This window comes from Neophocaena asiaeorientalis, unplaced genomic scaffold (assembly GCF_003031525.2).
Source record: "Neophocaena asiaeorientalis asiaeorientalis breed wild unplaced genomic scaffold, Neophocaena_asiaeorientalis_V1.1 scaffold110, whole genome shotgun sequence".
In the NCBI taxonomy this organism is placed as follows: Eukaryota; Metazoa; Chordata; class Mammalia; order Artiodactyla; family Phocoenidae; genus Neophocaena; species Neophocaena asiaeorientalis.
This window is the reverse complement of record NW_020175053.1, coordinates 6,214,963-6,230,735: the sequence shown is the minus strand read 5'-3', so window position 1 is coordinate 6,230,735 and position 15,773 is coordinate 6,214,963. Positions and strand designations below refer to the sequence as shown.

Here is a 15,773-nt window from a genome sequence, read left to right as displayed (position 1 = left end):
TCAAGCCCACTCCTCTTTGTGTGTAGAAAGGGGACGCATGTGGGAAAACCACCCTGGGGACTCGGAGCTGAAACCCTGCTGGACACAGCAGACACACACCGAGGGCCACCTCTGACACCCAGCAAACGATGGGAGCAGCTCACGGAGAGAGCTGAGCCTCGGAAGACAGGAGGTTCCTTTGTTGTTTTTTTAATTTTTAATTTTTCTTACAAAAATTTAGATGTTTACCCATAGTCTTATTTTGGTTTTGTTTTTAATCGTTTTCATTAGTGTTTTTCTTGTTTTTAAGTCACAAACAGCAGGCACTGAACAGCAGTCCCCCACTGCTGCTGCCAAAGGTCAGTCCCAGAGGCGCTACTCAGGGGCCAGAGCCAAGCAGGGAGGGCGCTCCAGGCATCGGGGGTGGGCGGGGCCCTCCAAAGCCTCTCTGTAGGTCGCCTCCCACTCAGGGCCCAGGGAAGCCCCTCCACCCTTGGGTTCAGACTCCCTTCACTGAGCCCCCTCCCTGCCTGGCTGCGGGGCCCCAGGGGCCCACCCCCACCCAGCTCCTCAGGGGCCCCGCCAGCCCCAAAGCAAAGCCAGGTGCCCAGCCCTGGGTCCCACCGGGCTCCCACTGGCACACAGCACCATATCAGTAAACTAACTCGCCTGGGAGTTAGAAGAGGGGAGCGAGGGCGGGAGGGCACGTGTGTCCAGAACCCACAGCTCCAGGGAAAGAGGAGCTGCCTACCCCCGCCGCCAGGGGCTCCCAGCTCCACGGCGGGGTCTGCGCAGGCCGCCTGGAGGTCCTTTCCCCGAGGTCCCTTCTTCCGAGATCCGACCCTAAGAGCAAACGGCTGGGCCCAGGCCCTGAGGAGGAAGAGGGGAAGGCTGAGCAGGCCTGGTAGCAGGGCGATGGACGCGTGGGTGAAGGCGGCTGCCTCAGGTGGTCCTCGGGGGGCCCTGTGCTGGGGGCATTGGAAGGTGTGGACCACCCCTGTTCTCACCCCGTGACCTCCAGGCCCTGATGGCACAGGGCCTGAGCCAGGCTGCAGGCCAGGGAGCCCCTCCCTCAGCCCCCAGCCTGGGCTTCCCTCCGCTGGGCCTTCAGGCCTGCTGAGCTCGAGGTGGCCCTGCGGGGAGCGTGCGGAGAATGGAGCAGGCAGGCAGGCAGACCGGATGGAGAGAAGGCCCCGCCCAGAGGACGAACACCAGATGAGAACAAGAACGTACCAGGCATGCAAGCTAGACCCAGGAGTCAACAGGCTGAGGCTTAGCATCCCCCACGGCGTCCACCAGCCTGACCGCGGGTCTGCTGGGCCCGGGAGGAGGAACCTTCCTGCCGGGGTCGGGCTGCAGGGCGGTGGGCAGGAGGGCGTTAGAGGCAGAACAGAGCAGGTTAGTCCGAGCTGGCAAGTTGGGGCTGGGCTGGTCAGCAGGGCAGGGTGAGAGCCGGGGTGCAGGCGAGGAGAGGCCTGAGGTCCGGGGGAGCCAAACCAGCGGGGCTCGGAGAGGCAGGGTTGGCACAGAGCAGATAGCAGGGGCTGCCCTGGAGGCAAGACCATGCAGAGGAGGGCACACATGCGCCCTCTGTCCCGGCCCCTCCCTCCCAGCGGGTGCGAGTTTTTAACCACCTGCACCCACAGGCTGGCTCTGACGTGAGGTTCCCGAGGCAGAAGGGCCACACCCCGAACGGGTCTCCTAGCCCAACTGCCCTGCAGGTGAGCCCCACCCCAGGCCCCAGACCAAACCTTGCCTGGGCCCCTCTCCAGGTGACCCCCGGACACACCACCTCCCTGGACACCTGCCCACAGCCACTCACTTTCAACGATTCCTTCTCAGAGGCCTCCCCTGCAGGGTCACTGCCTCGAGCCCTGCACTCCCTCCCGTCAACGGCGGAGTATCCATCTGTGGGATGGAGGCAGGAGAGGACTCTGAGGCAGGCACCAGGCATGGATCTCCCTCTCAGCCCAGGATGCATCTGGAGAGGGCCCCCACCTAGCCTGCTCTGAGCCAGGCCTTCTCACGGCCCCTCCCGTGTGGTGGGCCTTGCAGCCTCTCCCCTGTTCCCCACCAGCAACTCAGAACCCTCCAGCTGCCCCCTCAGCTGCCAGACAGGACACCCTGGCTGGGCAGTGACCCCTCCCTGGCTGCCCCACCCCTCACCCCTGAGCACCCCTAAACCAAATCTTTTTTCCAACCACACCTCCTCGGAAGGTCCTCCCCACACAGAGTATAAGCAGCCTGTACCTGCACCTGCCCTCACCTGGGCCAAGTGCCTCCATGGGGATCACGTCCCGGCTGCCTGGCTTCTCGCCGTCTGCAAGGTACGAGCGGGTGGCTGGCTGGTTGCAGCGGTGGCAGGGGACCAGGGCTGGCCTCAGCCTGGTGCCAAGGTGAACACCACGGGTGGAGAGGATTGGGGAGGGGAAGGGAGGGGGCCATCTTCCTGGATGAAGGTCGGCCTCCCTCTACCCCTCAGCAGGGTGGAAGGACACTCCTGAACCTCAGGATGGACCCCTGCCTCATACTCACCCAGGCTCTTGTCCACCAGCGGCAGTGTGCTATCGTCCAAGCCTCCGGGACTCGGTGGTGCCTTGGGGCCCTTGGCATTAGCAGAACCCGACTAGGGGGAGGAGGGCACATAACAGACGGGGTGGGTCGGGGTGCTCCCACGGGGTACCCAGCCTGGGTGAAGTGAGAGAGAAGGGCCGGGTGGGCCGAACCTGGAAGCGCGCCTTGGTCCAGCCGTCCCTCTGCAGAGCACCACGCAGCTCCTTGTAACTCCACACAGTCTGCAGCACATGGGATGCGGCCTTCGCCTCGCGCACCGATTGGCTGTGGTCCGGGCTGGGGTCAGTGTCTGGCCAAGACGGCCCTGCTCTGCCCCCACCTAGGCCCCGCCCACCTGGGGGCACCTCCTGCCCACCTAAGCCCCACCCACCCACCTGGAGGCGCCAAGTGCCACCAGCGCAGGCACGCCGCGGGCCTGCAGCAGCGAGCGCGCGTTGTCCAGGCTGTCAGACACGATCTCGTGGATGGTGTTGAGCACGGCCACCACTGTGTCCTCCTCCAGACAGGCCCCGGGCCGCGCGGGTGCCTGCGCGCTGCGCACATTTCGCACGAGCTCGGCCATGGCGTAGCTCCCTGCAGGCAGGGGCTGTAAGGACACTCCGGTGCCGGCAGGAGGGGGGCCACGAGGAGCGGGTGGCCCGGGCCCCAGACCCCCGTCCCCGCCCTCACCGATGAGGTCCTTGTTGCGCCGGTCCAGCGAGAGGTTGCGCAGGGCGATGGCGACGGCGCGCACCACCTTGTCGGTCTCCGACTGCAGCAGCTCCACCAGCACCGGCAGCCCACGCTCCTTGCGCACTGTGGCGCGGATGTACGTGGCCCACTGCGGCGGGGGTGCGAGGTGTGCTCAGTGCTGGCCGCGCCGCACACACCAAGACACTCGCCTACCTGAGCCCTGACCACTCCTCCGGCTGGACTGTTCTGCTCCCCCGCCTGACAAAGCCCTCCCCCAGCAGCTCCCCCACCATCTCCACCGGGAATGCTCCTGGGATTCCCTCGGCCTCCTCCCTGCCAGGCTTGGCCTCTCACCATCCAGTTGCCAGCACTGAGGTTCTGCAGGGCACCGGCTGCGGCCTCCAGAGTATTGAAGTTCCGACTCTCCGTCAGGAGGGACAGGTAGAGACGCACTACCTCGGGCTGGTACAGCAGCTCGAAGCCTGCGCACGGAGCACCCGCAGCCCACAGTCACCCAGGCCGCCCCATCACCCCCTACCCCCTCCTCAGCCCTCCCAGGGAAGGGCAAGCTGTGGCCCAGTATGGCTGTGGCATCATCAGGAATGTTTAGCAGCAACATGTTCACCCCTTAGCCACCGAAGAGTAAAAAGCCTTCCCACTTCACAAGGCAATCAACCCAAGCTCTGAGGTAGCAGTGGGTTTAGGCGAGGTCATTCTTCCTTGACCCCACTGCCAAAGAAATGGGACCTGCCTGATGCTGGAGCTTCCGGGAGGCCTGGGGTGGGGAGGGAGGCAGTAACCACAGCTGCTCCCCTAGCAACAGGACTCAGACTCCCTAGCAACAGCCCCCCCACCCGTATATAAGGCCCACCCTCCCTGTCAGAGCCACTCAACCACTCCTCGTCCCTCATCAATTGAGGCTCCAGCCTGGCAGCAGAGCCACCCCACAGTGCTCCAGAGAGGAGGGCGGAGCAGCCTTCCAAGTCTGCCCCCATATTTAGGCTTCTGTGTCCCTGGACATTTCCTCCCCTCCCCCGCACACCCCACATGTTATCACTCCTTCTCCAGTTCTCATGTCCCATACTCCCTCCACTCCAGCCTCCTGTCCCCAAAATGCTCCAAGCACTTGCCCCTGCAGGGCATTTGCATGGGCTGGTCCCTCTGCCTGTGATGCTTCCCCCCAGACCTCCCACGGTTGCGCTGCTGCACCCTGCTCTTGGGCATCTGGGCTTGCAGGGCAGACCCCTCTCGCCCAGGCTGGATTCCCAGCGCACAGAGAAGTGCCACACAGAGTGGGGCTCCGATGGACACAGGGAGCGAGAAGCTTGAACCACTCCCCGACATGATCTGAGTGATCTTGCCCAGCCTCCCAACTGGATCTGACTGCACCTCGGGGCTCCAAAATCCCTAGGAGTGAACCCGGGCTTCTCGGCTGGCACAGGAGGCCCTGCCCAGCTAGCCCTCACTCCAATCCCTGCCAGCCTCTCATGTGCTATGTGACCTGGCAAGTGCCTGGCTCCTCCCTGCCTCTGCGCCCACACCCTGCCTGAAATGACCTGTGGCACAGACCCTGATTCTGAGCTCTGAGCAGGTGCCCAGGGACTGCACAGTCCTCCAAGGAACCCCACACCTGTAGGCCTCAGTTTCCCCACGAGATCTCCAAGGCCCTTCAGCCGTTTGGTGGTACAAAGCTTAACTCCTGGACAGGCCTGGGCCTGGATTCCACCTCCCACTGCTCACCTTTGGCAGCCTCAGTCCGCTTGGGTAGGTCCAGAGTGTCAAAGTTCCGGTCCATCTCACCAACCCTCTTTCCTGGAACAGAAGGGCAGTGGGAGGTGAGGTGGACCCTGCAGGGTGCAGGTATGTGTCAGGAGGGGCGGGGACAGCACCCCTACATCCAAGACTGGGCACCAAGAGGCCTGAGAACAGAGCACTGCTCTGAGTCCAGGCAGGCAGCTCTGCCCAAAGGGCAGTGGTAGCAGTTAGACCTAGGGAGGTCCGAGCCCTGCCTGAGCTGCCAGGACTCATCCTCCATCGGGTGCTGGGAGCTGCACTGCAGATCCTCCCGATGGGCTCCTTGGGCCCACCATGTGTGTGAACTGAGGGGCCCAGGAGCCCAGACTGGGGCAGGGAGGTGCAGACAGGGAAGCCAAGGGGTGGCAGGGACAGGACTTGCCTGGCTGCACAGTGAGGCAGGGCTGGAGCCAAGAATCCCACTCATGGGGAAACTTGCCCCTGTCTGGGGCCAGGACCCAGCCCTGGGCTCTGCTGGCCAGGAGACCCCCCACTCGCAGGCCCCTGCAGCAGCCCCACCTAACACCCGTCAGCCTCGGCCTGCACACCTCCGTGAGAGCCAGCTCACCACCTCCCGGCTGCCCTCCCGCTCAGATGAGGAACCTTCCCCTTCCTGGAAGGCAGAGCTGAGTTCAGACAATCAGGGGCCTGCCGTACCCAGCCTCCTGGGGCATTTGCATGGTCCCTCCATCTGAGCCACACCTGGCCCATCCCATCAGAGGGGCAGACCCTGCTCCCCAGTGCCCCTGGGAATGGACATGCCCAGGCCCTATCCACCCTCGGCTCTGAGGTTACAGAGGGACAGCCCCTCGGCCTCCCAAACAGCCCCAGGCTGACATTCCTGCAGTTGTCATGTCCACACAGTTGCCATGGAGATGGCTGCCCGGAGAAGGAACTGGGATCAGGACTTCCCAAGGATGAAAGGTCCTGCAGTTGTCATGGAGATGGCTGCCTGAGCAATGGGGGCGGGGAGGGGTCCCTGGTGCCCACTGCACCCGCCAGGCCTGCATGGCAGGACAAACAGGGACTTACCTTCATGGAACCACTCTTCTGGGCGGCCGGAGGAAGCACAGGAGAGAGGAGAGGAGCCTGAGCGGGCAGCACCCCCATTCCCTCCCAGGAAGTATAGGACAGAGGGACGGGGGCTCTCACCCCGATTACTTTTGGGGGCTGAGTGCCCACAAGTGGGACGGGGATCAGAAAAGGCCAACGCAGTGGGGCAGGTGAAGGCAGTGTACAGACCCCTGGCAGCTGCACCCGAGGTAGGGACGGGGTGAGGCAGGTGGGGTGCTGCCCCCTGGGCTCCCCAGGGTCCTCGGGTGTCCTGCCACTGCCAGGAGGCGGCGCTGTCCTCGGCACTTCCAAACTTGGGCCCCCAGGCCCTTCCTGGAGCTGAGGGCCTGGGTCCAGGCACTAGGGGGGACCACTGCACAGGTGGTCCTAGGCACCCTCCTTGGCTCCCTGAATGTGTCCCCGGTGGGTGTGGAGGACCTTCGGCTTGGCAGGGTCGGGGGGCCTAGAGCAGTACCCCAGTCCCACCCACACACCTTTGGCCTTCTTGCCACCAAAGCAGCCGGCGTCCTCCCTCCTCCGGCGCTGGGCACCCATGGCACTGCCCGGGGGCCTGGGCTCGGCCTCCTGGTACCTGTCAGCCCCCGGCACCTCCTTGTGCACGTGGTAGGAGAGGTTCCGCACGATGCACACGCAGTTCTCCACTGACTGCAGGGAGAGGGGGCTAGGGTACCGCTGAGGGGCACGGGACACTGACCGCTCCCCCAGGGAAGATGCCACAGCTCGTGAATGCAGAAGGGACCGGGTGTAGGATGGGAAGGCCTGGGTTAGGGGCCCACTCGGGCGAAACCCAGGGAGGGGCTGAGGAAGGAGGGGGGAGCACCTACCACACGTGGGACCTGGTCCAGGGCTTCAGGGCACACCTGCTGCCCCGCGCCACACACCCATCCCCTGTGCCGCCTGGATAGTCCAGGGCTCCTGCTCCGTTCCCCGACCCTTCATGGGAGGCTGCGATACTGACCCTGCCTGGGGCCTGCCAGGGCCTCCCTGCCTACCTTGTTGTCCGTGTCCTTCCTGCCCACGGCTGACTGCAGGGCGTGCAGGAGTGCGTCCACCAGCCCCTCACACTCACGGAGTCGCCGCCGGGCCTCTGCACCATCTGAGCTCACATTCCTGTGAGGCCAAGAGCAAGCCCTGTGACCCCAGCTCCAGCTCCGGGGTCTCATCTCATCTGCAGAACGTGCTCTGTGCCATGCCGTCAGGGCTGCTAGCAGATGACAAGAGGCTAGCAGTGAAGGTGAAGCAGCAATGGCCTGACTGCTGAGACCCCAGGAGGGGGCCCTGGCCTGGCATCTGTGTGGGGTGGGGGGCTCCCCTGACTCCCAGCTGAACTGCAAAGGGACAGAAGTGAATCCAGACGCCTGAATCTGTGCAGTTCAGGGCTCCACCCTGTGCTAAGGACCCCAGAGGGCCATGGGGGGATATCCTGATGGACAGACAGGACCGAGGGGACGCAGGACTGCCTGTGGGGTCTCTGCAGGGCCTCCAAGGGTGGTGGGGGGAGGGCAGGGGTCACAAGGAGGTGGGATGAGGCCTCTGAGGCAGACTGGAGAGGAGGATCCTAGCTCCCCTTCCCTGGGTGTCACAGGGATGGGTCGAACCTGGGCAAGGATGGAGCAGGGGTACATGGGAGGGTGGCAGACATCCAGAGGCTGCCTGTGGGGGTGAGTACAGCCCCATCAGGCACATTCTCGGGACTCGGGCAGAAACTGTGACCTGGCTCTGACGCCAAGGCCTGGGTGGCTAGCTGTCTTCCATGTTATCTGGGACACAGGGACGTGGCTATTCCTAGGACAGCTGTCCCCAGGTGTGCACGCAGGCTCTGGTGCCTGGCTCCTGCCTCCTTGGGTGGGAACAGCCCTGGGAGGCTTCGAGGGGCACCTGAGCAAGGCCCCACGCACACCTCAAGCAGCCTGATGTGTTCTTGAAGACAGTCGTCCACTCAGCATCCCGTGGCTTGGAGTCTTCGTTGGGCTCTGGCTCCCAGCCCGAGTGTGGCACAATGACCTCATGGGTCAGCGTCTGCAGGCCGTGGTCAATGATGACCATCTTCAGGGGTTCGTAGGACGACAGGTTCCAGAGTGTGCCTGCAGGGTGCCATCGACCCGCCAGTGCTGACCACAGGCACTGTCCCCACAGGACCAGCTCAGGACCCACCCTGCCCTCTTCAGGCCCCAGCTCACGCCGCTAGACAGGAGTGACAAAAGCCACAAGAGGCCCTGGGTGCTGCTCTGGTGTGGGTGAGATGCACATGCCACACCGAGAGGGGGCTCCCCGGGGGGGGGAAGGAGCCCCCTAGAGGCCAGGACACAGGAGGGGCTGACAGGGAGCCTAGAGCTGGCATGTGCCTTTTCCCCACCCCTTCCCAGCCACCCAGGCAGGTGGGACTATGCTCCTGGGGCCACGCCAAGAGGGGATCATCACATGACCCTGACCAGCCATGGTCCCCACCACTGCCCTGCTGGGGGGGCCAGAGAGCCAGAGAGGCAGGACCCAGAGTAGTCATGGTGGGGACATGGGAGCTGGCGGGGAGGGGGCCAGCGCCAGCCCCACCTGTGGTGGCCAAGTCCAGCGGTAGAGACCTGACACAGTACCTAAGCCTGACTCCCGACTGAACCGCGACGCAGGCGGCCGGGCGCCTCACCTGTGACAAGCTCGCGGACCTCGCTGTCCCGGGCAGCCCGCAGCAGGCGCACCAGGGCAGGCACACCACCGCAGTCCCGGATGGCGGCCTTGTTGTCAGCATCCCTGCCATACGAGAGGTTCCGCAGTGCCCCACAGGCCCGGCGCCGCACCTCTGCCCGCGGGTGGTCCAGCAGGGCCACAAGCAGCGGCAGCCCCCGCAGCTGCCGCACGCGGCGCTTGACACCCTCGTTCTCAAAGCACAGGTGCTGCAGGTAGGCGGCCGCGTTGGCCTTCACGGGGTCCACGGGGTGCCGCAGCATGGCCAGCACCTCGGGCAGCTCGGGGTCCCGCCAGCGTGGCTCCTTGCGGGCACTGTCCACCGAGGGTGAGCGCCGCACTGCCCGGTCCAGGCTGCCCAGGCTGCCATGTTCCGGCTGGGCCAGGGGCGCCGTCGTGGCTGGGAAGGGGGGCCGCTCCTCCATCAGCTCACCGCCATCGTCCGCCACGTCCTCGTAGGCCCTGTGCAGGTGAGCACGGTGCATGACCGTCCTCTCGCGGCTGCTGGCTGGCCTTGCCCCCAAGCGGCCCCATCACACATTCTCCGGGGGACCATGAACCCATGGGGCAGGGCTGAGCCTAGAGCATCGTTGGTGCTGAGGGTCATACCCGACCCAGCAAGAACTAACTCACAGCCAGTGATAGAGCCAAACCCCAGCCAACGTCATCAGAACTTGTATCCCTCCCAGATGGGAGCTCACTCATTCCCATCACCAGGCAGTTTCCCTGACTCTCAGCTAAATGTGTTTCTACGAAACATCTGTCTGTGACTGGGGTCCCACCTCCCCATGAGGCCATGTCTGGCTAGTGCACCCCTTGCACATAGCCAGCCTGGTAGGCATCTGAGGGGCCTCAGGCCACCAGTTCTCCAGGGCACAAGATGTCAAACCTACTTCCTAGGTGAGGGATTGAGGCTGGGGGTGGGCGAGTGTCTCGCCTGTGGCCACAAAGCATAATCCAGACCCAGGCAGTGGTCATGTTCCCACCTGACAGAGAAGCTGAGGATAGGGGAGACAGAACCAAAGGCTGCAGAGAGAAGGGAAGGACCGAGGGCGTGGGTTCTGGGTGCTCCTGTGATGGGGGAGGGGCTGGGGCCCAAGCTCAGGAAAATGCCCTGGGTCCCTTGGGCTTGTGTCTTCCGGGCCATCTGGCTGGAGCAGGGGCAGCAGGCATGGACGCGTCACCAGCTTCTCTTGCTCCAGACCCACAGGGAGGGTGCCCAGTGCAATCCCACAGCCCAGAGCCCGCCCTTGCCGCTGTCCCTGAGAAGAGCCAAGGCCAATTCAAACTAACGTGTGCGTTATTAACACTGCACCACAGCGAGACTACCCGTGTGGTACTCTGCAAGGAGTGGAAGGCAGGCTTCCCGGAGGCAGTGACAGCTCATGGGGGCTCACCTGGTGCGCAGGCCCCGCCCACAGTCTGGCCTCCTCCGTGCGGCTGTGCCACAGTCAGGCTCCAGCTCCGGGCCCCCCTCGTCCTCAGCAGCCAGGCTGCGAGTGTCGTCCTCCAAGCCATACGGCTCTGCCTGGAACCGCTCGGGCTGGGAGCGGCCAGCTGGTGGACCAGGCTCAGGGCCTGCGGGGAAGGCCTCCCGGCGGCTGGGCAGCGTGAAGCAGCCATCACCAGGGCCTGGGCCCAGGGGGCCTCCACGCGGAGGCCGCACACCCAGCCCGCGGGACAGGCTGCCATAGCTGGGGACGTCGCGGGGCTCGTCAGGAAAGCCGCCTCCGCTGCCAAGGCAGGTGCGGGAGAGTGTGGCCGCCGGGCCACCCCCGCGCAGCAGGAAGTGTCGGTCCAGGGGGCCATCGGTGAAGGGGCCCAGTGGGTGGCCACCGTCCAGCAGGGGGAGGCCATCGGGGCCCACGGGCACCTGGCGCACTGTTCGAGTGGTCACCGTCTTGACTGTCTTGGTGACCTGGTGGGTGAGGGGCAGCCTGTGGGCTGGCAGCCTGAAAGGCCAGGGTGGCCTCAGCCCTCCACCTGAATAATGGGTGGCCCGCAGGAGGCCAGGGCGAGGTGTACCTTGGTCTCAGTGCGACGAGTGGTGCCATCTTCCGATGTGACGATGGACACATGGGAGGTGGGGGTGCCAGGGTCCTCCTCCACCGTCACTGTCTCCTCCAGCACCTCAGGCGCCTCCGGCATCATGGCCAAAGAGGCCTGGCTGCCCGGGCTCTGCTCCTGGGCAAGGGGGCAGGTGTTGGTGGGAGGACCCCGTGCTCAGCAGCCCTGGGGCAAGGACGCTCGTGCTGGCCTGGACGCCAGGAGGGCCTTCTTCCTCTGCCCCAGGGCCTGTCTCAGCCCCGGCTCGTGAGGACAGCAGCACATTCTTGCCTCTGAAAGCCAAGGGGCTGGTCCCCACCCCAGGTCCTCCTTGGGCTGATCTAGTGGATAAGGCCCTGGGCCCAGTGGCGCAGTTTTGGGCAGCCCTGTCTAAGCTGTAAGCCCAGCTGCCACAGCTCCTGGAGGCCCAAGCACCCACAGGACACTCTCCTGACGTCACTCATCACCCCTGCCTGTGCCCTCCCTAAAGGATGGCTCTTTCCTGTGCCTCCTCCCTGCCCACCCCAGAAACCTTGAGTGCAGGGGGTGGCAATTTCAGCATTGTTCACCGACTCCCTGTGGCCACACCCAGGCTCCCGCCATCCCCAAGGCCAGCTAGACGCCCTCGCAGGACAGAAATACCCAACTCCCAGAATGCCCTGCGCACTCAGAACACCAAAATACCCTTGCTCCTTCCGGCCCAGATACTCTTGGGGTGCTGAGTGGGCAGGGCCTGGCCCTACCTCACTCGGGCCAGTGGCTGGTACCCCTCACTGAGGCCCTGCATGTCATATCAGAGAGCCCAGAGAGGGTGGATTCAGGCCAATGTGGGCCCAGCTGATCCTTGATGGGAACCCTGGTGTCCCCTCCCTACACACCCCCGGGTCTCCCCAGCCTTGGCCCTCAGCTCTCAGCCCCCCTTGCCAACATCCCCACAGGCAAGATGGTGCTGGAGAGAGGCTCTTCTAAAGCCCACAGGCCTACTGGCCAGATTCACCAGTGGGGAAACTGAGGCTCAGAGAGGACAGGCCAGCCCACAGCACAGCTGGGCTGGACCCCTGCTATGCTGAGTGGCACAGGGACCCCAGGCCTCTGACCACCTGGGTCCCACCCACCATGCCAACATCCCAGGATCAGCGTCTGGCCAGGACGGGTAGGAGCTGAAACCCAAGCTGCAGTGGGCGGGCACGGGGGAGCACATTCCCAGGCAGCCAGGGCCGGGTCAGCAGGAGGACAGGTCCTGCTCCAGGGCCCAGGCCCGTGCCTTGTGGGATGGGTCCCCGCCTGGGCCCCAGGCCCCTGAGGCCTGCACAGACAGGGAGCTGAGGCCCAGGAAAGGCCAGCAGCTCAACCTGCATCTGCCTGGCACCAGAGCCCTGCTCTGCTCCCGTCCCTGGGACCGGGAACATGCAAGGCAAGGCTCCCAGGGCCACCTTCCCATCCCCGGGCCCAGGAGCATGCAAGGCAAGGTGCCCAGGGCTGCCCTCGGGGCCTACCTCCCGAGGGCCTCGGGTGTGAAGTCTCCCCAGGTTGGGGTCCTGTCCTAAAAGAATGCATGTCCCCCCAAATACACACAGTGCTAAGGTTCTGGGCCCCTGCAGCCTCTTCAGGGGTCCCAGGAGAAGCCTGCACCAACCTGCTGGGAGCATCCCTCAGGCTCTGGTGACAGAGGAAGAGGTCACAGAATGTGCCCCCTCCCCCAGAAGCAGGGCTTCAGAGAACAATATGTGATTTTATGAAAAAGAGAAACTGAGGCCTGACAGAGGAGAAAGGACTACCCAGAACTGCACAAACTGCTAACGGGGGATTTCAGGCATCCACAGGGAAGGGCTTTCAGTCACATGTCACCCCTCTGGGGCGACAGCCTTGGCTGCCGCCTTCTCAGTCCTAGAATGCAAGTAGTATGCCTGTCAGGGACCTGGCCAGGAAGGAAGGATGCTGTTCCTTGGGAAAGAGAAGTAAACTGAGGCCTGGGGTGGGGACACGCTGGTATGCGGCTGGGCAGGGTGGCCTGGCTCTTCTCTGAGGGCACTGGGGAGCTGGGGCAGTTCTGGAGCAGAGGTTCAGGGACAGCATGTCCCTGCTGGGGCCTCGGCCGCCCCATCTGCACTTGGCAACTGTGGGAGCAAAAGTGTGGCTGGCAGTGAGCTCTCTGCTCAGCCGGGGAAGCAGGGGAGCAGCAAGGCCCCATGGCTACAAAGCACAGGGAACAGGGAGTGCAGGGAGCAGGACTGACAGGAGGGGACCAGGTTGTCCAGGACACTGCCAGGAGTACGAACCCCTTAGTAGGTATGCATACATTTGCATACATTTAACCCTCTCCGAGAAGAGCCATTACCCCCCTGGCCAGGCTTGGGCTGCTAGAGGGTGGCACAGGGGGTGCACATCTTGGACCTCAGTGCCAGGGGGGCCTGGCTGCTGCTTCTCACTCCAGCCTGCAGACACAATGCAGAATTGGGGGGAAGAGGGGATGGGGGTCCAGGAGAGCCAGGGGCCCAACAAGGCCTGGCAACCCTGCAGCATCAGCCACCAACACCCAGCCCGGGCAGCCCGGCAGCGGGATCCCAAGGCCCCAAGAGCCCTGACTGGCAAATGACCTCAGGGAGCTAAAAATGGTGATGACTTCACCCCGGTGGGCAGGGAGGCGGAAGCGTGAGTCAGCCGGTGATCACAGGGAGGCCCGGCCCCCGTTACACATGCCTGGGCACACACATGCAGAAAGGGACCTGGACACACATGTGCACGAACACCCATCCCAGCTCCCCGGCCCAGGCACGTCAGTTCGCAGGCTCCCCCGACAGCACCCAGCACCGACATCCCCTCCTGCCTTCTACCTGCGTGTCCAGACTTTCTCAACCACCTATGCAGCATCTACCATGGGAGTCTCAGAGCCGGCAGGTGGGGGATCCAAGGCCTAGGGTAGAAGGAGCCCAAGGTCGACCCCTGGCTTGGGCCTCTGAAATGTCTTTGGGGTGAGAACATGGGGTCACAGACTGACCAGGACACAGTCAGCTCTCAACAGAGGCTGCTGACCAGGCTGCCTGGATCCTTGTCTGGCCTCAAGGCCCTGCTCTAGGGCCCCATGTCCCATGGCCACCTACCCAGGCTGGCCCACCTCAGGAACCCCCAGCCCTGCAGCCCCAGATTTCCCTCATACCCTAGACATGAACAACACCTGCAGCCTCCCCCACACCCCAAATTCCGCCAAGTCCTGTCAACTGCCTCACCCTCCCTCTGCCCTGGCACCATCCTTGCCTCTCTCGCTGGGATGACTGTCCAGCCTCCCATCAGCTCTCCCCAGGGCCCAAATCTGTCCCATGGTCCACTTGGTCCAGGGGCCCTGGGCCTGGACCAGCAAGGGGCTGCTGTACACTTCTGGAGTTTCCCATGAGCTCCTGTGAACTTGTGGGAGGGGCCGAGCCCAGGACTCCAAGCAGGGGCGGGAGTGACCAGTATCCCAGAAAGGTGGACCCAACCACTGCTCTCAAGAGGGTCTCCAGAGGCCCAGAGCTGGAGGGCTCTGGCCCTGTCACACACCTGGGCTCAGCTTTCTTGTATGAAAACAAGAAGGACCTGGGGTGTCCAGGCCACAGGACAGGTGGGATAGTGCCAGTCCTGACTTTGTGACCAGATCTAAGGTGTGTGAGGCTCAGAAAAATGAGACATGGGACAAGACACAGAGGGGCCACCCCTGGGCAAAAGCCCACGGCAGCCTCTGAGGGCGCATGTGGGAATGGCGGAAGGAGGGGACAGAGGAAACAAGCCAAGTCACCACTGGTGGGGAGCTGGACTGGGGTCCCAGAGGCACGGATCCACCTGCAATGTCTGCCCTTGAGAGATGAGCACCCATGGTCTGGATCATGAAGAACAGGATGTGGGGTGGTTGTCCCACCCTGTCCACAGCCCCACCAGCACACGCAAGGGATAGAATAAGGTGGGATCCCACCCCTGGCTCCCACAACCCCCTGTCGAGGCTCTCAGAGAGCACGAGACGGCTGCTGCTGGATGAACAAACCAAGGGTTGGAGGAATACCAGCCCCCCCATCCAGAGCGGCCATCCTGGATGAAGTCCAGGCCAAGCCAGGCAAGCATCTCCCACCAGGGAGCAAGTCCTTGGCCATTACAGACGTCCTCTCCCTTGGTGCCCACAGTGGCGAACCCAGCCCTGGCTGACCGGGAGCTCCCCGCCCCACAGCAGCAGTCCACCACGCAGGCCCAGGACGAATGGCCAAGAGGCCAAGGGGTAGTAGGTGCCCAGCAGACTGGGGGAGCAAGCTTGTGGGCGACGGCAAGGTGGGCCATCACCCACCCTAGCTTTCCCAAGCCCAGCCCACACCCATCAGGCACACAGTGGCCCCACATTCCCCCAGCTCCCCTGAACTGGTCTCTCCATCTCTGGGGCAGGCAGGCACCTAGCTGTCCAGGTGAGCAGGTGTGTAGGAGACCTAGCCCTTGCTCCTCCACTCTGCCTCAGTTTCCCCGCCTGTTAGGGGACCCCGCCCTTCTGAGCAAGAGTGCAGGCTGCTCGCGAGCCTTCCCCCATGCTGGTGCTGGAAGCCCCCCTCCGCCTCCGCACGTGGGCAGGGCAGTCCCCCAGCCCTCTCCCCACGTGCGCTGCCGCGGCAGACCCGGCTTGCATTAAAGCTCCGAAGCTCCTGCGCGGCCCCCAGAGCCGGGGCCCTGTGAATTTGGGGGAGGCCTAGTCGCGCCGCCCTCTCCAGATTCGGCCTCCCACCTGCGCAGAGGGTCTGCTCGGGAAGGCCCTGCCCACCACCCCGTCCTAGGCACCTGTCCCGGGCGCTGGCCCGGGTGCGCCCGCTCCCACCCCTCCACCCGCTCCCCCCACCCCGGTGGGGGCGCAGACAATAGCCACCTCCGGCCGGCGGCTCCACGAACAAAAGCGGGTCCTCCCGGAGGGCCGGCGCCCCGCCCTCCGCCACCGGCCCCCGGGACAG

The 15,773-nt window shown here is 64.3% G+C and overlaps 1 protein-coding gene across 2 annotated transcripts in view; it reads right to left on the bottom strand.

Moving 5' to 3' along the window:
• Positions 1-234: 234 nt before the first annotated feature.
• ARVCF (ARVCF delta catenin family member) overlaps positions 235-15,773 on the bottom strand; it is an 18,875-nt gene continuing 3,336 nt past the window's right edge. Inside the window, exons 2-17 of one of the 2 annotated variants that reach the window (XM_024763947.1) lie at positions 10,798-10,956; positions 10,170-10,690; positions 8,735-9,234; positions 7,994-8,177; positions 7,086-7,203; positions 6,567-6,738; positions 4,966-5,037; positions 3,580-3,707; positions 3,223-3,373; positions 2,928-3,126; positions 2,706-2,817; positions 2,515-2,605; positions 2,246-2,299; positions 1,802-1,887; positions 1,213-1,332; positions 235-849 (exon numbers count right to left, since the gene is read on the bottom strand). In XM_024763947.1, coding sequence (XP_024619715.1) covers positions 1,225-1,332; positions 1,802-1,887; positions 2,246-2,299; positions 2,515-2,605; positions 2,706-2,817; positions 2,928-3,126; positions 3,223-3,373; positions 3,580-3,707; positions 4,966-5,037; positions 6,567-6,738; positions 7,086-7,203; positions 7,994-8,177; positions 8,735-9,234; positions 10,170-10,690; positions 10,798-10,956 — 2,655 coding nt within the window. In that variant the 3' untranslated portion in view covers positions 235-849; positions 1,213-1,224. The remainder of the gene's footprint in view (positions 850-1,212; positions 1,333-1,801; positions 1,888-2,245; positions 2,300-2,514; positions 2,606-2,705; positions 2,818-2,927; positions 3,127-3,222; positions 3,374-3,579; positions 3,708-4,965; positions 5,038-6,566; positions 6,739-7,085; positions 7,204-7,993; positions 8,178-8,734; positions 9,235-10,169; positions 10,691-10,797; positions 10,957-15,773) is intronic. The other variant, XM_024763948.1, reaches the window with a different exon arrangement.